Consider the following 21,703-nt stretch of genomic DNA (forward strand, 5'->3'; position numbering starts at 1 on the left):
TTTAAAATCGGCGCTGAATTGGAAATCAGTTCCCGAAATCAGCTACGTGTGGCCAGCCCTTTACGCCGAATTCTCCCAAAGGTGTGAGCTTGTCTCTCCCTGGGCATTTGATCAGCGTCTTCTGTAGGAAGTAATGAAACATATCTTTCCCGGTATCAGGTGAGTGCATCAAGCTGTGTGCTATGATAATCATGATATCAAAAATGATTCCATTCAATCGCAAGTTTTTACTCTGATGCAGTGGTTCTCAAACCATGGTACGCGTATCCCTTGTGGGTATGCAAAATTTTTTAAGGGGTTACCGGCCGGCAAAAAAAAGGAACAACCCTTTAACTTTAGGACTGGTAATTTTATTTATTTTAGCTATAGTTTGCTTAGTAGGCCTATCGGTAACTGAGAAGGGGTACCTAAAATTTGTTGTGGGTAAACAGGGGTACAGTGTCTAGATAAGTTTGAGAACCACTGCTCTAGTGTAAGGCAAATCTCCTAGTCGATAAATTTAGTAACAGATGGCACTAGTTGACTGAATATACACTCCGAGTAGCCACTTTAAGATTCGTATTCATTTATTTGACTCTGTTGACATCTTAATTTTTCCAAATGTGTCAACCTTGCTCGTCGTGTCGACTATACAACATGTCAAGGAAGACATTAGATATTATGCTTTCTTCTGATGCAATATTTCAGCGCCTAAGGACATAAAAGATAAGATAAATATACTCTAATAAAAAACGATTATATGGTAGCAAAGAAAATGAATTCATTTGATGCTATCGTATACATGTATACATCATTAAAAAGACACTTGCCAAACATTATAACAAACGTCCAAAATAAAATAAAAAATCCGTGCATACATACCCTTTGCTGTATCAATTGGTATTATCAAGATTGACACCCAGTGAGAAAAAAATTAGATTCTAGTGATTTTTTGGTTTACTTAGTTATTCTCTTCAATAATATAGTGAATTATGTGCTGATTTTGTGATTTTTTGTTCAGGCAATATAAAGAATCACTAGGGGTGGCAACCCTGGATAATATCCGTAAAATTACTAGATATACCCCTTTTATTCATTTTTATCTAAACACTAGTCGCAAGTACGGCCTCAACCTCCAATTGCGCAAAGCTTTAATTTTGGATTCTGGACAAGCGACTGGGTCTAAAACAAAGAAGGATCTAGAGCAAAATCTTGGGGAGGGGGGAGGGCACATGTGACAAGAATGCCAATAATTTCCGAAACTGACAAGTTTATTTAAAAAAAAAGCAAAAAAAACAGAATAAGGGTGCCAGAAAAATCTTGAGGGGGGGGGGGAGGGGTCGAGAGGTGTCCCCTGCCCCCTGCATCCAACCCTGGTCTAAGAAACAAAACAAATAAATAAGTTTTTTCGGTCAATACCGAAACACATAGAGAAATAAGACAAAAAAAGAATTAATGATCTCATTCATTTATTTGCTAAACAAGCAAACTTATTTTATTCACCTCATTCATTTGCCTTTTCTTTAGCACATTAGAATCCTTCTAAATAACAAGAAGATACCTGTATTGGGAGCTAATTAAAAATTTCCCTCCTATGGATCTAAAATCCTGTTTTACTAGCTTAATTTGAAACTCTAAATCTGGGAACCGGTTTCAATTTTAAGGGGATCAGGTGATTATAGAAAATTCTTACTTACATAATTATTAATGTTATGATATAACCACCAAATACATTAAAAAATATATAAATACATACTTGCAAAGATTCAATAACTTGGCTAGTAGCAATCTTCATAGCAGGATGGAACTGTAATATCTTTAAATGACCATCAGCCGATTTCTGAGATTTTGATGTCGAATGGCGATCAGATGCTTTATTTACGACCTGAAAGATAAATTGTTGTATTTCTGGTATAAATTGTTGTATTTCTGGTATAAATTGTTGTATTTCTTGTATAAATTGTTGTATTTCTTGTATAAATTGTTGTATTTCTTGTATAAATTGTTGTATTTCTTGTGTAAATTGTTGTTGTATTTTCTTGTATAAATTGTTGTATTTCTTGTATTTCTTGTATAAATTGTTGTATTTATGTTATAAATTGTTGTTGTATTTCTTGTATTTCTTGTATAAATTGTTGTATTTCTTGTATAAATTGTTGTATTTCTGGTATAAATTGTTGTTGTATTTCTTGTATAAATTGTTGTATTTCTTGTATAAATTGTTGTATTTCTTGTATAAATTGTTATTGTATTTCTTGTATAAATTTTGTCAGTTATTTAAACCGCCAGTGACCAGTTTTATGCAATGTACTAAACAGCGCCATATAGTCACGGCTTCGGCCACGGCTACGATAGTTGTTTATAAAAAAATGAGTCTATGAGTACTAGATGTTGCAACGTTTTTACGTATCTACAGTGGTTTAAAAAATTCGATCATCTAACTAATGATGACCAAAACTATGCACAAATATAACAAATGTAACATTTGGAATATTATAACACTTTTGAAAGCTTTGAAGAAAAGCAAAACAGGCTAAATACCCCTAACTACGCTTGGAAGCTATTTTAAAAAGAAACTCTTTGTAGATTTTCAAGCTTTGAGCCTGGGTGGGGATCAAAGAGGAGTCTTTGAGTATTTTGACCACAGGTGACTTAATGTTGCGACTTTCTTAAATTTGGTAATTTTTGTGAGCATTTGTAAATCAAAGCTTAAACTCAATCACTTATACTAAGTCTCCTAACATTTTGCTTCGATTAAAAGTGACGAACTAGGAAGAAAATCTCAACATCTTCCTGGAGCTAGATTCAGTCTGCATATTATTTCATTTAATTACATTTAAAACGGATGCGTTTTCCATTTTTTACCTATGAAAATAGCTGGCGCTTCATTTTTCTTCATACCAAGTAAATCATTAATTACTTTTTTTTTCATTGTAATTGAAGTGTTCATCATGTATTTTTCAATTTGATAAATTTACTCCTTTAAGATACAGTTTATAATTTAGCTGATATTAGGTATTTATGATTTTATAATTTGGAATGAATCCCCAAAAGAAAAAATTAATAATATCCCAAAAGAGCAGCCAAAAGCAATAAAAAAAAGCAGCAGTTCAGCCTTAGCCTACATGACATATATTCTATAAAGAAGCCAAAAAAAACATTTAAAATATATTTTTTAAAAATTGTTATTAAAAACCAGTTTTTAATACAAGGAAGGCTTTTTAGGAATCCAAAAGAGCAAAAAAAAAAAAAAAAAAGAACAATTAATATCAAAGTCGCTCATTTCAACTGTTTTAAAGGTGACAAAACATATATAGGCAAAGAGTATTATGAAAAAATTAAGCTTCCAAGTTCAAACTTATATTAAAAGTTTTTACCCAGATAACTGACGAACTTTGTGGTACGGTACTTGAAGTTTTGTATACAGTAATGCTCGATGAAAAAAAAAACTACTAATTTTCGTGATTATTGATGTTAAGATGGCATAACTAAGGTCTGCTTAAAGTATTATGCAGTCACTTTGAAACGTGACGGCTAATTTGTTTCAAACAAATTTCTACTTTTTCGCATGATTAACAAAAAAAATCAGTTTCGAGCAAGACATTTACGAATTTTTACCCCCCTTAACAGTCTCAAATCTGTTTTAAATTTTAGCTGTGATTTGCAGAAAGACTGATGAAAACATTAATGTTTGCGATCTACATTGATCGCGCCGGCGGCGTGCCGCCGATATCTTACAGGTGGCGCGGCGCTGGCGCGCTGTTTTTGGCCCCGTCGCCCCCGGTCATCCCATATCAGCACACCGCCGTGGTCTAAGCCAAACTCTGGTTTGTAGTGATTTTTATTAATTTTAAGTTTGACTTGAATATTTAATATTATTTTCACTCGTTTTAATATTTATTTATTCGTTTATTTTAGCACAGGTCATATATATATTTGCTATAATTGTCTATTTAATTTCTTTTTGTTTTGGGTTTCATTTATTCTTGAATTAAAATTTTTGGTCGTTTTGATTTTGAATTATTATAGGAATTTATTTCTGCAAGTGTTAAAGTTAATATAACCCTTTACTTTTCTTTGAAAAACTTCTTTTTCGGATTTATAAAACAAATAAAATAACATTAACAATGGAAAAACATGGATAGCATATTCTAAATCACCAAGTCAAAGACCGACTCTTAAGGGCTCGGCACACATAGCTGATTCCGGGAACTGATTTCAGCATCAGTGGACAAACGATAGCGGTAAGAAAGATTTGTTGAAAGAAAAATTTATTGCGCGAGATTTTCAAAATAAATAATCATGGACACAAATAGTCAACTAGAGTTTATTAATAGTTGCTTGATTGATCTCAGCTTAGTTCTCAGTTTAGTTCTCAGCCCAGTAGCGGGGCCTTTCACCGCAGACATCTCTGGCTGACTATTAATTTGTATCCCTACTTTTTTTTTGTGATGATCATTTTCAAGCTCAAATCGACGCCGATTTTTTTAAAATCGGCGCTGAATTGGAAATCAGTTCCCGAAATCAGCTACGTGTGCCCAGCCCTTTACGCTGAATTCTCCCAAAGGTGTGAGCTTGTCTCTCCCTGGGCATTTGATCAGCGTCTTCTGTAGGAAGTAATGAAACATATCTTTCCCGGTATCAGGTGAGTGCATCAAGTTGTGTGCTGTGATAATCATGATATCAAAAATGATTCCATTCAATCGCAAGTTTTTACTCTGATGCAGTGGTTCTCAAACCATGGTACGCGTATCCCTTGTGGGTATGCAAAATTTTTTAAGGGGTGACCGGCCGGCAAAAAAAAAGGAACAACCGTTTAACTCTAGGACTGGCAATTTTATTTATATTTTAGCAATAGTTTACTTATTAGGCCTATCGGTAACTGAGAAGGGGTACCTAAAATGTGCTGTGGGTAAAAAGGGGTACATTGTCTAAATAAGTTTGAGAACCACTGCTCTAATGTGAGGTAGATCTCCTAGTCGATAAATTTAGTAACAGATGGCACTAGTTGACTGAATATACACTCCGAGTAGCCTCTTTAAGATTCGTATTCATTTATTTGACTCTGTTGACATCTTAAGTTTTCCAAATGTGTCAACCTTGCTCGTCGTGTCGACTATCAACATGTCAAAAAAGACGTTAGATATTATGCTTTCTTCTTATACAACATTTCAGCGCCTAAGGACTTAAAAGAAGATTGCCACCCGGTAAGAAAAAAATTAGATTCTAGTGATTTTTTTGGTTGACAATTTTTCTCTTCAATAATATAGTGATCCATGTGCTGATTTAGTGATTTTTGTTCAGGCAATATAAAAAATTACTAGGGGTGGCAACCCTGGATAATATCCGTAAAATTACTAGATATACCCCCTTTATTTATTTTTGTCTAAGCACTAGTCGCAAGTACGGTTTTAACCTTCGATTGCGCAAAGCTTTAATTGTGGATTCTGGACAAGCGACTTGGTCGCTTGTCCAGAATGACAAAGAAGGATCTACAGTAAAATCTTGGGGGGGGGGGGCAATGTGACAAGAGTGCCAATAATTGCCCAAACTAACAAGTTTATTTAAAAAAAAGTGAAAAAAAAGGAGAAAAAAAAGCAGAATGAGGGAGCCAGAAAAATCTTAAGGGGGGAGGGGTTGAGAGGGGTCCTCAAGCCACCCTGGATCAACCCATGATCTAAGGAACAAAACAAACAAGTAAGTTTTTTTGGTCAATATTGAAAAACATAGAGGAATAAGACAAAAAAATAATTAATGATCTCATTCATTTATTCAAAACAAGAAAACTTGTTTTATTTACCTTATTCATTTGCCTTTTCTTTAGCACATTAGAATCCTTCTAAATAACAAGAAGATTCCTTTATTGGGAGCTAATTAAAAATTTCCCTCCTATGGATCTAGAATCCTGTTTTACTAGCTTAATTTGAAACTCCAAATCTGGGAACCGGTTTCAATTTTAAGGGGATCAGGTGATTAAAGAAAATTCTTACTTACATAATTATTAATGTTATTATATAACCACCAAATACATTAAAAATATATAAATACATACTTGCAAAGATTCAATAACTTGGCTAGTAGCAATCTTCATAGGACGATGGAACTGTAATATCTTTAAATGACCATCAGCCGATTTCTGAGATTTTGATGTCGAATGGCGATCAGATGCTTTATTTACGACCTGAAAGATAAATTGTTGTAGCCTATTTCTTATATTTCTTGTATAAACTGTTATATTTCTTGTATAAATTGTTGTGTTTCTTGTATAAATTGTTGTATTTCTTGTATAAATTGTTGTATTTCTGGTATAAATTGTTGTTGTGTTTCTTGTATTTCTTGAATAAATTGTTGTATTTCTTGTATAAATTGTTGTATTTCTGGTATAAATTGTTGTATTTCTTGTATAAATTGTTTTATTTCTTGTATTTCTTGTATAAATTGTTGTATTTCTGGTATAAATTGTTGTATTTCTTGTATAAATTGTTGTTGTATTTCTTGTATAAATTGTTGTATTTCTTGTATAAATTGTTGTATTTCTTGTATAAATTGTTGTATTTCTTGCTATCAACCAACGATTACATGAATAGCCTATAAGCTATTTAATAGAAATTGATACAAGCTATTTAATACATTGATAACAAATTGATAAGTACGTGCAAAGCATTTGGAAGCACGTCCAAACAAGTGTTTCCACTTCCAAAACTAGAAATTCATAAACAAACTACTAAAATTTTTGGCAAGAGGAATTTGGTGAAAACATCGGCTGCGACAAAATTAATATACTCTTCCCCAGAGGCGTCACTTTGTTATTAGAGGAAACGGTGCAGACCTGACACTTCATATGGTTTCCAACAAGATCTGCCAAATGCATAAACAATTATAAGAAGTTGCTGCACACAATACCTGCACACAAGGATGAGATTTGTTGTTTAATGAATCTTTTTTAATAATAGATCAACAAAAGTATTTTTCAATAAAAACACCATAAAAGTATTTTTTCAAATCTAGGGGCAAAGGGGAAAAAAACAAGCATAGGACAGGACTTATCTATGTGGGAAGAGATATTGAACTGCCAAACGATTCTTTTTTTAATTGCAAAATTTTTAACCTTCCAAACAGGGGTTGGATTCACAAGAATATAGGGAAGGGGGGAATATTGCAATTTTTCAAAATCTAGGAGGGGAGAGGGAAATATGATGGGAGTGCGCTGTTAAGATACGTAATTATACTGCTATTTTTTTTTCTAGTGACACAGACCCTTAAAAGCTTTCGTCAGCTTTTTACTAGCATACGAGGGGCAAAGAAGAATGGAATGGCAACTGCTTTTGACAATCACCAGTCAGGAATAATTGTGGCTGGTCAATTTTGCCACGGAACTATTTCGCATCATCATGGAATATGTATTGTCAGAACATCGTTCAATTCATAACGTCAACCACGAGGATTACGAGGTCAATTAAAAAAAAAGTCTACTGCAGAAGTCTTCTACCATATAAGTCTACATTAACGATTTTCGCCCTTATCTACTAATTATTTGAAAAAAACTACGTTTTCTAAAGAGTTAAAGAGGCTGAGTCACAAGTTCGAACCTTAAAACGTACAGGGATTAGGAGGTGCAGTTGGGGGGCTGCCGCTCCCCAAACCTCCGCTTCCGTATATGAAAGGGGCTGTGCCCTCCTCAACGCCTCGCTCTTTACGCTAAAGTTTTTATTGTTTAAAAAAAAGAGTTGTAAGAAAGTCAAACTATGTATATTGAATACCTCAAATAACCTAACCCAACCAAAATACCATCTCTATAAACCGGTTCGGTCTGATTTTTAGATCCAAATTCTCGAGTGTGTACTGGATGATACTCAATTACCGATCTTTTTTTGGCTTGATAAATTTGTTTAAAATCAGCAAGCCCTCTCCCCTCCCTTTCAAAAATAGCAAGGTATATCTTTTTGTGGTGTTAACAATTTTCCTTTAGTCATAGGCGGAATAAGAGGGCCACACCTTTCCGAAATTTCCATTACTCCTTCCCCTAAATTAAATTATCTTATTGTCCCAATAACAGTATATAAAAAAAATCTATTAATTTCTCACTTTAAAAATCAATCGACTTTAATGCAATATTGTTTGTTTTTTTCGTTAAATAAATACATCTCTTCTTTCTCATTGTGGCTGGGCTTAAGGGTTAAAAGTGAGCCTAAGGGTGATGGTATGAAAATGAACAAATCTGATCTATTTTTCCCTTAACGTCTCGCAATACTTTAGGAAAACAGATTTTTGCAGTAGTTTGTTTTGTTTAGCCATTCTTGGCAAAAATAACCGTAGCTTCCGGCCATAGTGCTGTAAATAGTGCTGCAAGGACTGTAAGAAATTTTCCACGGGAAAAAATCTTCATGAGGAAATTTTCCGCTTGAAAACTTTTCATTGGAGGAGGAGGGACTTCTGGGAGAAAGTCCCTTGGAGGAGGGAATTTCTGGCGTATTTCAAAACCAATCAAAATTAAATAAAAACAAGCTTTTTTTCAATGAAAATAGGCTACAGAGAACGCAAAGGTCGTTTAATTAGAATAAGAAGCTTTTTAAGGTAGTAGAAAAATTATGCTGATGCTTTAAGCATGAAAGTGATGAAAGTATGAGCAAAATGGATGAACTAGAATGAACAAAATGAGATTATTAATATGATTTTTGAAAAAGGGGAAGTATCTAACGATTTTAGGAAAACATTAATTAAGCCACTTTATAAGAAAGGTGATAAAAGTTAGTGCGGTAATTATCGAGGCATTAGTCTGGTCTCTGTAGGTAGTAAATTACTTAGTAATATGATACTTTTTAGACTGAGAGATTCCGTAGACATAGTTTTAAGAGAAGAACAGTAAGGTTTTAGAAAAGGCAGAGGATGTGTCGACCAAATTTTCACTATTAGGCTAATAATTGAGAAGTGCCTGAGTTGTCAAACACCTTTGGTCCTCAGTCTTATAGATTATATTATTTGAAAAAAACTACGTTTTCTAAAGAGTTAAAGAGGCTGAGTTACAAGGTCGAACCTTAAAACGTACAGGGATTAGGAGGCACAGTTGGGGGGCTGCCGCCCCCAAAACCCCCCGCTTTCGCAGCCTGTAAATAAACAAAAAAAGTTTTTTAAAGTGAAAGTAAGGAGCGAAATTAAATATTAAAACGATCAGTAATTATTCCGTATATGAAAGGGGCTGTGCCCTCCTCAACGCCTCACTCTTTACGCTAAAGTTTGACTTTCTCACAACTCTTTTTTTTAAACAATAAAAACTTTAGCGTAAAGAGCGAGGCGTTGAGGAGGGCACAGCCCCTTTCATATACGGAATAATTTCTGATCGTTTTAAGATTTAATTTCGCTCCTTACTTTCACTTTAAAAAACTTTTTTTGTTTATTTACAGGCTGCGAAAGCGGGAGGTTTGGGGGCGGCAGCCCCCCAACTGTGCCTCCTAATCCCTGTACGTTTTAAGGTTCGACCTTGTAACTCAGCCTCTTTAACTCTTTAGAAAACGTATTTTTTTTCAAATAATTTCTGCACGTTTTTGTGCAGTTTATTACTCAAGGGTCGACCTTGTAACTCAGCCTCTTTAACTCTTTAGAAAACGTAATTTTTTTCAAATAATTTAAAAAAGAAACCGAGTTTCTTTTTAAAGTTTAAATTCAGTATATAAAAAATTTGCTCTGACAGTGAATCGAACCCGGGTTTTCCGCCTGACAGTCTGGAGTGTCAACCGCGAGACTAAACAGACACAATTGTAATTGTTTTTTAGTAAATGGAAGCTATTTTCGACGCAAGCAAATTCCCATGAAACTTGATATTTGGTTTTTGGAAAACAGGGAAGGAGTGATCAGATTGAGCTGAAATTTCGAGGCCAAGCTCCCAGGCCCCAGGAAAGCTTATCCTCTAAATTTCAGCCCGATCAGACAACGTTAAAGGAGGGTTGTGGTGGGAAAAATTAACATGGGCTAATATAGGAAAACAAGGTTTTTCGTAAATGTAAATTCGGGGGATAATTTTTTCGGTCTGAAAAAATCAAAAGACCCTAACAGGTCAAATTTTGCTTCGAATGAGTCCTCATTCACCCTGATTCGTTGCCAACTGTGGCTTGTAAGCGTGGCTAAGAAAAAAAAAATATGAATTTTAAGTGGCTATATTTGGTTTTTTGAAAACAGGGAAAAAGTGATCTGATTGAGCTGAAATTTCGAGGATAAGCTCCCGGGCCCTAGGAAAGCCTAACCTCTAAATTCCAGCCCAATCGAACAACGTTAACGGGGGGCTGTGGTGGGAGGGTCCAAACTTCCGGCCCAGTTCACCCCATGAAGATAAAATCGGAGGAGAATGAAATTTTGCAAGTTTCTTAGTTTGAGCTTGGGCTACAAAATGCGATTACCGCCGTCTCTCTGCGAGCTCTAGGACCTGAAATCGCTTAACATTGTGGTGGTTCGCCTCTTTATAGAGGCACAAGTGTGCCTCCTTGATATGATATGTAATTTGCACGATCGCATATTTTTCATGTTTCAGTTTAGAGTTAACACCATTTTTTAGCCCTCAGTTAATGTCAGCCATTCCTTCGGCTTTTACATACAACTCTACTCAAAATTCATTTCATACAACTTAGGAAAAAAAAAACAACTCATTATTCAAAGAAACGGTAAAGGACCAGGGGGCAAAAAAAAAAGTAAAAAGAAAAGAAGCAAAACCAGTAGAGAATTGCCAATATTTTTGCCTGAATCAAAGACTGTCTCTTCAATTTAGATAACAATAAAAAGGATAGTAACAAAAAGAAAAGATAAAAGCCGGACAAATTTAGAAAAGTAAAATAAAAATTATGGAAAATAACAAAAAATGAAACAGACTAAATGTGGAATGGTTCCTCCAACCAAATCATCATAGATCGCCTGCTTCAGTTTCACTGAAAAAAAAAGATGTAACATTACAGGTACGCTGCAGTATTGCGTCTGAAAAGGGTTTTACTTGATTTCGTAAAAGATTGAAAAAATTACAGCCCCCTTCCTCCCGAGATGTATCCCCATTTACTTTCTAGGGTACCACATTTATTGTTTTTGAGAAAATTCAATGAAATTAAAGGACCTGCCAGTAAGTGAAATGTAATGTCTCTTTTCATTTTCAACCGGTAGTCCCTCTAGTTACTTATCCCCGCCATTTTACCTAGTAATACCGTCCTCACCGTGTACTCACCTCACTCACCTCACCGTTCTCATCGTGTATGGCTGGCTGTTCCAAGGGTACATCTTTAATGGTCTTTATCATTTTCACAGCTGCTTGGCGTTTCGCAAGCTTTTTGGATTTCCCCGAGCCTAGAAAGAATCAAAACATGAAAGCTTAAAAGTTCATTGCAACTTTTCCACATTTTATGAAGCTATTATTTCCTTAGAAAAAGAAATATTCTGTGACTTTGAGCCTCATTAAACGTATTTCTAGGATTTCTCACTGGAACAGCCAGTAGAATCATTCCGCAGCTTCCTTCTGTTTAATACTTTGGGAAGATGGCTATTAATATGGGTGCTAACTTTTGACAACTCTCCTCTTGTTGAATTAGGATTAGCATAAATTGTACAAGCGAAAGCCTTCTGCACTGTGGTAATAATAAATAAATATTATACTAATGTGCTTACCAGCCCAGGAGTGGCAGGTTGCAAGGGGAGGGACATCTTGTGAAAAAATTCTTTTAAAATATCATTTAATTGGCAAGTCAGATATACCTTAAGTACATCCTAGACGGTCAATCATTTTGATCAATAGCTTCCGTCAATCAATTGATTAAAGCATGATTGACCGTCTAGGAACCGATTGAGTCATTCAAACTTTCTATCATTCACCGTAGATGCTTGACTCAAGTGTCAAATAGGTTCTAGATGGTCAATCATGCTTTAATCAATTGATTAAAGCATTATTGCCCGTCTAGGACCCGATTGAGTCATTCAAACTTTCTATCATTCACCGTAGATGCTTGACTCAAGTGTCAAATAGGTTCTAGATGGTCAATCATGCTTTAATCAATTGATTAAAGCATGATTGACCGTCTAGGAACCGATTGAGTCATTCAAACTTTCTATCATTCACCGTAGATGCTTGACTCAAGTGTCAAATAGGTTCTAGATGGTCAATCATGCTTTAATCAATTGATTAAAGCATGATTGACCGTCTAGGAACCGATTGAGCCATTCAAACTTTCTATCAGTCACCGGAAACGCTTCACTCAAGTGAAACATAGATTCTATATGTTGAATCTTGCGTTAGTCAATTGATTAAAGCTTGATTGACCATCTAGGAACCAAGGGTGTCAGTCAACCTTTCTATCGTTCACCGTAGATGCTTGACTCAAGTGTCAAATAGGTTCTAGATGGTCAATCATGCTTTAATCAATTGATTAAAGCATGATTGACCGTCTAGGAACCGATTGAGCCATTCAAACTTTCTATCATTCACCGTAGATGCTTGACTCAAGTGTCAAATAGGTTCTAGATGGTCAATCATGCTTTAATCAATTGATTAAAGCATGATTGACCGTCTAGGAACCGATTGAGTCATTCAAACTTTCAATCATTCACCGTAAACGCTTGACTCTAAGTGTCAAATAGTTTCTAGATGGTCACTCATGCTTTAAGCCATGTATTAAAGCATGGTTGACCGTCTAGGAACCGATTGAGCCATTCAAACTTTCAATCATTCACCGTAAATGCTTGACTCAAGTGTCAAATAGGTTCTAGATGGTCAATCATGCTTTAATCAATTGATTAAAGCATGATTGACCGTCTAGGAACCGATTGAGTCATTCAAACTTTCTATCTATCACCGTAAACGCTTGACACAAGTGTCAAATAGGTTCTAAATGTTAAATCATGCTTTAATCAATTGATTAATGAATGATTGACCGTCTAGGAACCGATTGAGTCATTCAAACTTTCAATCATTCACCGTAAACACGCTTGACTCAAGTGTCAAATAGGTTCTAGATGGTCAATCATGCTTTAATCAATTGATTAAAGCATGATTGACCGTCTAGGAACCGATTGAGTCATTCAAACTTTCTATCATTCACCGTAGATGCTTGACTCAAGTGTCAAATAGATTCTAGATGGTCAATCATGCTTTAATCAATTGATTAAAGCATGATTGACCGTCTAGGAACCGATTGAGTCATTCAAACTTTCAATCATTCACCGTAAACGCTTGACTCAAGTGTCAAATAGGTTCTAGATGGTCAATCATGCTTTAATCCATTTATTCAAGCATGAGTGACCGTCTAGGAGCCGAGTGAGTCATTCAAACTTTCTATCATTCACCGTAAACGCTTGACTCAAGTGTCAAATAGGTTCTAGATGGTCAATCATGCTTTAATCAATTGATTAAAGCATGATTGACCATCTAGAACCTATTTGACACTTGAGTCAAGCGTTTACGGTGAATGATTGAAAGTTTGAATGACTCAATCGGTTCCTAGACGGTCAATCATGCTTTAATCAATTGATTAAAGCATGATTGACCATCTAGACTCTATTTGACACTTGAGTCAAGCATCTACGGTGAATGATAGAAAGTTTGAATGGCTCAATCGGTTCCTAGACGGTCAATCATGCTTTAATCCAGTGATTAAAGCATGATTCACCATCTAGAACCGATTTGACACTTGAGTCAAGGAGGGGACAGCCCCTTTCATATACGGAATAAATTCTGTTCGTTTTAAGTTTTAATGTCGCTCCTTACTTTCAGTTTAAAAAAATTGTCTTTTTTTATTTAATTTCAGATCGTTTTTTAGTTAATGCAGCTTTTATTTTGGGTCACCGTCATTGATTAAGTAAACAAAATTTTGTTCCAATTGTTTAAAAAGGACCCCTTAATCACAACGGCCATTAATTAGAATAAATAGCTCTTATGAAAGTACTAAAAAATCTTTGGCTTAAAGAGCGAGGCATTGACTAGAAGGTGAACCCAATCATATAGCTAATATTTTTTTGTTCGTTTTAAGTTTTGATGTTGCTCCTTACTTTCAGTTGAAAAACTTGTTTTTTTATATTTAATTTCTTATTTGTTTGTAAAATAATGATGGGAAATCCGGCGCCCCCTTCATAGCAATGTCCCTTACCCCATGAAAACTTCCTTCATGGAAAAATCCGCTCGCATAAACCCCAACCCAACCCCAACTCCCCCTAACAGAAAAAATAACAACTGAACACTACTGTATACTTCCCAATAAACCATACTCTATGTTAACATTGGGTAAAATTCAGAACTTTCAGCCCTCCCCCTGGGGCTTCAAGGGATTGAGTCATCTTAAAAGACATAGTTACAACATTTTCGACCATGCTGAACAAAATGGCTATCTCAAAATTTTGATCAGGTGACTTTGGGAAAAAAAGAGCGTGGGAGGGGGCCTAGTTGCCCTCCATTTTCTTTGGTCACTTAAAACGGGCAGTAGAACTTTTAATTTCCGTTCCAATGAACCCCCCCACGATATTCTAGGACCGCTGGGTCGATACGATTACCCCTGGAAAAAAAACACGCATCCCTGATCTTTCTTATGACAAAAAATGGAAAATTCAACATTTTTATAGATAGGAGCTTGAAACCTCTACAGTAGGGTTCTATGATATGCTAAATCCGATGATGTGAATTTTATTAAGTGTCTAGCGTTTTTAGGGGGTGTTACTCTCTTTTTTCGGAAATTTGCCAAATTATCTCTGTTGCCTGACTTTTGATGAGTAAGAATAAACTTGATGCAATTTATATATTTTAAATCAGAATTAAAATCTGATTCTTTTTGCGTATCTATTGGTATCAAAATTCTGTTTTCTAGAGTTTCGGTTACCATTGAGCCGGGTCGCTCCTTACTTACAGTTCGTTACCACGAACTGTTTGATTCTTAAGTTACAAAAGGTGATCTGAGATATATTCAACCTAGTTATTGTATTATCTTCGTTCGATTAGAAATCAATGTTTAGGACCGTTCTTGAACTAATCTTTTTATGAAACTGGAATTTTTAGATAATATGCTCAAAATAATCCTCCCATAAGAATGTCTAAAAGATTACATATGAAAAAACTAAATAAAAAAATAAACATATATTAGAGGCATCACTTAGCTCTCTTTATTTCTGACTCTTTAAACTTTTCTATTTGTGACTTTGAAATGAGCGCTTGCTTCCTGTGGTAGGAAAAGTCGTCATTTTAACAGCCTGAAAGTATGTAGTGTCTTTTGATTGAGTTTAAGATCACCCTAACCATTCTAGGAAAGCTTCTACTTAATATCTTTAGCCATTATTGAAATTTTCACATACACAGTTTTGACATTCTGGAAGTGTCTTTTGATTTAGTTAACATCCCCCTCGGCATTCAATGAAAATTTCATCTTAATACCCTTAGCCGTACCAGAGATATTGCGAAGAGTTTATTTTGACAACCTCAATCCATATAGGGTATTTCGATTTAGTACGTTATCCCCACGATAATGCATGAAAGTTTCAACTTAATACCCTTGCTTATTCCTAAGAATTTTCAGATATGACATATTGACAACCAGAACGTAAATAGTGGCGTTTCATTTAGTTCAACACCCCCCTCAATATTCTCGGAAAGTTTAAGTTTAATGCCTTTAGCTGTCCCAAAGATATTGGAGAAATACTAAACTAGCAACCTGGCTGCGTATCATATTTCTTGATTTAGTTCAATATCCTCCTTATCATTCTCAGAAATTTTCAAGTTAATACTTATATTTGTCCTTGAGACAGTGCAGACACACCCGTTTGACCATCTGAGTGCAAATAGTGTTTTTTTATTTAGTTGAAAATAACAATCAAAATTCCCTGACACCTTCAATTTAATACCCTTAGCTGTTCTTAAGATATCGCAGGTACGCCCACTTAGCAGCCTGGATGCACACAGTGCCTTTTGATTTAGTTCAACATTCCCCAAAACATTTTCTAAAAGCTTTCGCTTAATATATATTTTATTTCTGAGATATTGCAGACACGTCCATTTGACAACCTGTCTCACACAAAGCATTTTGATTTACTTCCAAGAACCCTCTAAGAATTCCCTGACGATTTCAGCTTAATAACATTAGCAGTTTGCAGTTTGTTCGAGATAATACTTTTCGATAACCTGAATAGACAGTGTCTTTTGATTTAGTTCAAAATCCCCATAGTGTATCCACATAGTGATCCCATAGTGATCCACATAGTTTATTCTGACAAAGTTCAGCATCCCCGTCAAAACTCCCTGAAACCTTCAACTTTAGTGTCATAGCCTTTGAAAAGATTCTGCCGAAATGCAGAGGCATCCTTTGACAACATGGATGCTCTTAGTGTCTCTTGATTTAGTTAAACGTCCCTGAAAGTTTCAATTTAACACCCTGAGGAATTTAATACGCATTGCAGATACATCCTTTTGACAACCTGGACATCCATAATGTTGTTTTCTTTATTTAGTTCAAAATCCTTCTCAGTACTTCCTGGACGTTTCAACTTAATATCCAAACCGTTCCTGAGATTACTAACTATAATATTACTATTACTATAATTACTATTACTATTACTATATTACTATAATATTACTATATGAGATTACTAACTATAAATCTTTTTAATATCCAAACCTAACCTGAGATTACTAACTATTCAAGCCTCCTTTTCCATTAAAATAGAAATATACTTAAACAGTTGCCAATTTACAGTATTTACAGACCTTGTCCAGAGGCCTGGGGGTAATGTCAGCCCTGTTTATTGGACCTTCAACTATTTTGAACAAAAATAGATGTCTCAAAATTTTGACTAAATGTATTTCAAGTTTGGGGGGGGGGGCAGTTAGAAAAGAAGGGCAGGGACTGGTTGCATGCCCGAAGAAGGGCACTAGAACTTGGGTCCTTTCAATCAATTGTAGCACCTACAAAGTTTCTAAGATTTTCCTTCCAAATAAAGTTGATGTGGAAAAAATAAATAAATAATAGATAAATAATGCATTGAAGGCTACAGGCATTACCTCTGATAAGAACAGGGGCATATCATCGTTACCGTAAGTCTTGCTTTAAAGAGACCTCGAGATCTATTTAAAATCCCATTGAGATCTCTCATGTTTTTATAATAGTAGACCCAAAGTCTACTATTATGGTCTAGAACTATAAGAAGGACTCATAATTACATTTATCACCACATAAGGTATCAAAGCGCGATCCCCAAGAATGGCACTGACACCTTTTGGTAAAACTCTAATCCTGTTAAAATCATGTGGATGATTCATTCATACTCTCCGAAGTTACTCTAAATTGTCCAGGCATACACACTGTTTTCGCAAGAAAGCTTAGGGTAACAATCTTGGAGGTTTTCCAATTGTGTCTAAAAGAAAGTCATTTGAAGGTATAAAAGAAGAAAGCGTATGGGGCGCCAAAGTTTGACAGTTCATAAATCATTTAAACAATTCTATTAAATTAAAAAAAAAAGAAAAAAATGAAATTCCAACTTGTTTCATTGTAAACATCTACAATGCACACCATATTAAAGATTTCTTGATGGGACAGTCCAAACTGAGATTAGAAAAGCAGAAAGGGTATGGGGCAATAAATTTGGACAGTTCTGAAATCATTTTAAACAGTTCAATTATATTAAAAAAAAAGGAGAAAAATATTAAATTCCCAATTGTTTCCTTATAAATATCTAGAATGCATATCCTATTAAAGATTGTTTGATGGGACAGTCCAAACTGAGAGCAGAAAAGAAGAAAGGGTATGGGACGCTAAATTTGGACAGTTCTGAAATCATTATAAACAGTTCTATTAAATAGACAAAAAAAAAAAAAAAAAAAAAAAAAAAAAAAGGAGAAAAAAAATGAAATTCCCAATTGTTTCCTTATAAACATCTACAATGCATATCCAATTAAAAAATGTTTGATGGGGCAGTCCAAACTGAGAGTAGAAAAGAAGCAAGGGTATGGGACGCCGAATTTGGACAATTCTGAAATCATTTTAAACAATTCTATTAAATATAAAAAAAAAGGAGGAAAAAAAAATTCCCAAATGTTTCCTTGTAAATATCTACAATGCACACCCTAGTAAAGATTGTTTGATGGGGCAGTCCAAACTGAGAGGCAATAAGATATTTTGGCACTGCTAAACGTTTGGCAATACACAGTTCCTGTAGCCTCCCAATGGGGTTGTCATTGATCCCATCATCATAAAGTGAAGATATACATCTAAAAGTATAGACAACTTAGGTATGCCTTAGATATGGTTTTTGGCATTCAATGCCTTCAACCTTCAAAGCTTTCAACTTTTCCAAATCTTCATCCTATCTTGGAACCAGGCAAGCATCTAGGTTCAGATTCGGGTTGGAGTTCAGACAAAACCAAAAGCAGACAAAATACACAACAAACAGAGGAGAAAAGGAGAAGATGTAAGACTATAATCATTTCAAGAGGGAGGGGGCAAAGTCCTTAACTATTTGCATGCATGAATCTTTTGCGCTACATAAAAACCTAATTTGTTTCCCTCCTGAAAATCTGCATAATTGTCTAGTCCCATGACACAGTGATGATTTAAAGTTTTGAAGGCATTATTAGGGAATTTAACTTAAAACGACACAAAAAAACAAGCAAATAATATTTGCGAATTTTAACCTGCCTGTGATTAGCTAATACCGATATTTTTTCAAAAGAGTGCCATTCTTTCATATTTATTCTGTTTTTGTTCTTTTTCTGGCTTAATACGGTTCGATGTCTGTGACGAATTATCTAAACGAAGCTCAAAGGAAAACAGTCGAGTTTGTAAATTTGAGCTTTTATAACGGACCCTGTTTTCTAATCCCAAACACTGATTTACGACTTCTCTTGCCCACTAAATTTAAAGTTACTGCTTTTGCCCATTCGATGTCATGTTTATTTCTTATTTTACTGCATCTATTACGCATGAAACATGCAAAAAGAAACATAACACTGAATCTATTACGCATGAAACATGCAAAAAGAAACAAAGCACTGAATCTATTACGCGTGAAACGTGCAAAAAGAAAAATAACACTGAATCTATTACGCATGAAACGTGCAAAAAGAAACAAAACACTGAATCTATTACGCATGAAACATGCAAAAAGAAACAAAACACTGAATCTATTACGCATGAAACGTGCAAAAAGAAACAATCCACTAAATCTAATACTCGTGAAACGTGTAAAAAGAAAAAAAACACTGAATCTAATACGCATGAAACGTGCAAAAAGAAACATGGTACTGAATCTATTACGCATGAAACATGCAAAAAGAAACAAAGCACTGAATCTATTACGCATGAAATGTGCAAAAAGAAACTAAACACTGAATATATTACGCATGAAACTTACAAAAAGAAAAATAATACTGAATCTATTACGCATGAAACATGCAAAAAGAAACAAAGCACTGAATCTATTACGCATTAAATGTGCAAAAAGAATCTAGACACTGAATGTATCACGCATGAAACGTGCAAAAAGAAACTAAACACTGAATCTATTACGCATGAAACGTGCAAAAAAAACAACTAAACACTGAATCTATTACGTGTGAAACGCGCGCAAAAAAAAAACAACAGCAACATAAAACACAGCTTCATGACCCCATATTTAAAATCATGAATATCAATTTGGCTACAAATATGTCACGAATAAATAATTAAAAATGAGGAAAAGAAAGTCAGAGTCACAATCAAAAGTCAAGAGTCAAACTCAAAAGATGGCATAATAATAAAAATAAAACCTGTTCTATTAACCAAGCAAAGGTTAAGGCCAAGAAATCATGCTGGGGAAGGTCTTTGGACCTGCTCTCCTCAAGATCTCGTAATTTTTCCTAATAGTTCACCCATTGTGCTATTTATAATCGAAATGCCTCCCCCTTTATGTAACCCACCTCGAGGAACAATTAATTCCTACACTCAAGTTTGCAAATCAATTTATTCCACAAGAAATTCAAGGTACACAAATCCAGCCTTTATGAGTAATTATCAGTTTTAGCCTGAGCTGGCATATATTGATAAAATGAATCTTCAAGCTTGCAGTTCACTTTCTCTCCTTAAGCTTCTCAACTAATTATCTACTTTCACAAGAAATTGAAACTTTTTACAACATTTATTTGACCTCATTCAGAGAACACTAGTCCTTCTAGTTCTACGCAGTCACAAAAGCACAAACTGCCACAATTGTGACAGTACAAAACGGGCTGTACCAATAATATACAGTCAAGGTATGCTTCTCTACATCTTTTTCCTGTAAAAGCTGAAACAAACCACTCTGGTTGGGAGAAGGGATGCTTTCACCTCATAAAGATTCAATTAAGACTGACTAATAAGGTTATTGATTAGTCTTCGTCGTCAATTCCTTATAGCGATGTTCATTTTTTTGGCAGCTAGCCTTGCATACTTTTTGGATCACTTTGGCTATTGATTTTACATCATATTCCATTAAATAAAGTCCTATTATTTAGCTTATGTACCTAAAGTGTAAACAAACTTTTGTTTGTTTACACTAGACTGGATACTGGATCCTAGGATCCAGCTATTAGGAGTGAAGAATGGGATGCAGTGACACATGAAATAGCAACGAAAATCTGATAAATATATATTTTCTGAACATCACGAAGTAAGAACTTTTTTTTATTGCAGTGTTTAGTTAAGAAAACAAGACAAGCTGCACTTTTTGTGGAGCACTTTTTCCGACAAGAGAAGAATGATAAGGAAGAAAAACGAAAGAATTCACAGACAGTGAAGAAAACAAAAAAAGACCGAAAACGCAAATACGCGTATTTCGCTCGGTCGTCCTTAGTGAACGAAGACGAATAAAAAGTAAATAAAAATCGAAGGGACAATATAAAAAGACAAACCTTAAAAAATACAAAATAAAAGATAAGAAGCCCTTTCTGAGGTATTTGTAAACATGCAACTTTCGCTGGAACTTTAGAAAGGGCTTTATCTCTTTTACTTTCTTCTTTTCCCCAAACTTTGAGAAAGAGAAAGAAAGAGAGGGGTGGAGAGAGAGAGAGAAAGAAAGGGAGGGGTGGAGAGAGAGAGAGAGAGAGAGAGAGAGAGAGAGAGAGAGAGAGAGAGAGAGAGAGAGAGAGAGAGAGAGAGAGAGAGAGAGAGAGAGAGAGAGAGAGAGAGAGAGAGAGAGAGAGAGAGAGAGAGAGAGAGAGAGAGAGAGAGAGAGAGACCCTCGACCATTTAGACTTTTAATAGGTATTGGAGACCACATTTAAAAATTTAAAGATACATTTCTTACTCTAAGGATGAGTTCGATCCCTTTAGTCTTTTTCCAGCTTCGTCCATTGCTTTTGTAGCAGCTGCAGTTCTAATTTTTTCCAGAATTGTCATTGCTGCAGCATGTTTGGCTTTTTTCTTTGACTGGCCACTGCCCGTTGCTGTAGGAAAAAGATAGCATGAACAATTTCGAGTGATAATTTACTTTTATAGTACAATGTACACAATTTATTTTTGTTTTTAAATTAGGTTTAAATAAAAGACTACCTCAGATTCCAGATAGATTTGATTAAATGACCATACTAAAAGAAAATAAAAGAAAAAAAAAGAAAAAAAGGTAAGTTTGGAGATGCAAAGTTTCCAAATATTATTTTCATGATAACTTTGCACTTGTTCCCATTTGCCGCACAAGCAAAGGGGGACAAGTCTCAAAACGCTCAAAATTTGATAATACCAAATAAAAATAAGGCAAAGGCTATTTGTAAATAAAA

At 34.9% G+C, this 21,703-nt stretch overlaps 1 protein-coding gene across 1 annotated transcript in view; it reads right to left on the minus strand.

Annotated features, from left to right (window-relative positions):
- The window catches only part of LOC148952760 (uncharacterized), a 76,032-nt gene that overhangs the window by 1,638 nt on the left and 52,691 nt on the right, over positions 1–21,703 (minus strand). The window contains exons 8-12 of the mRNA XM_089088070.1: positions 21,235–21,373; positions 18,011–18,184; positions 11,189–11,300; positions 6,032–6,160; positions 1,736–1,864 (exon numbers count right to left, since the gene is read on the minus strand). Coding sequence (XP_088944196.1) covers positions 1,736–1,864; positions 6,032–6,160; positions 11,189–11,300; positions 18,011–18,184; positions 21,235–21,373 — 683 coding nt within the window. The remainder of the gene's footprint in view (positions 1–1,735; positions 1,865–6,031; positions 6,161–11,188; positions 11,301–18,010; positions 18,185–21,234; positions 21,374–21,703) is intronic.

The sequence above is a fragment of the Artemia sp. Qi Xiang Cuo genome, chromosome 4 (genome assembly GCF_049724085.1).
Source record: "Artemia sp. Qi Xiang Cuo chromosome 4, ASM4972408v1, whole genome shotgun sequence".
NCBI classification, from domain to species: Eukaryota; Metazoa; Arthropoda; class Branchiopoda; order Anostraca; family Artemiidae; genus Artemia; species Artemia sp. Qi Xiang Cuo.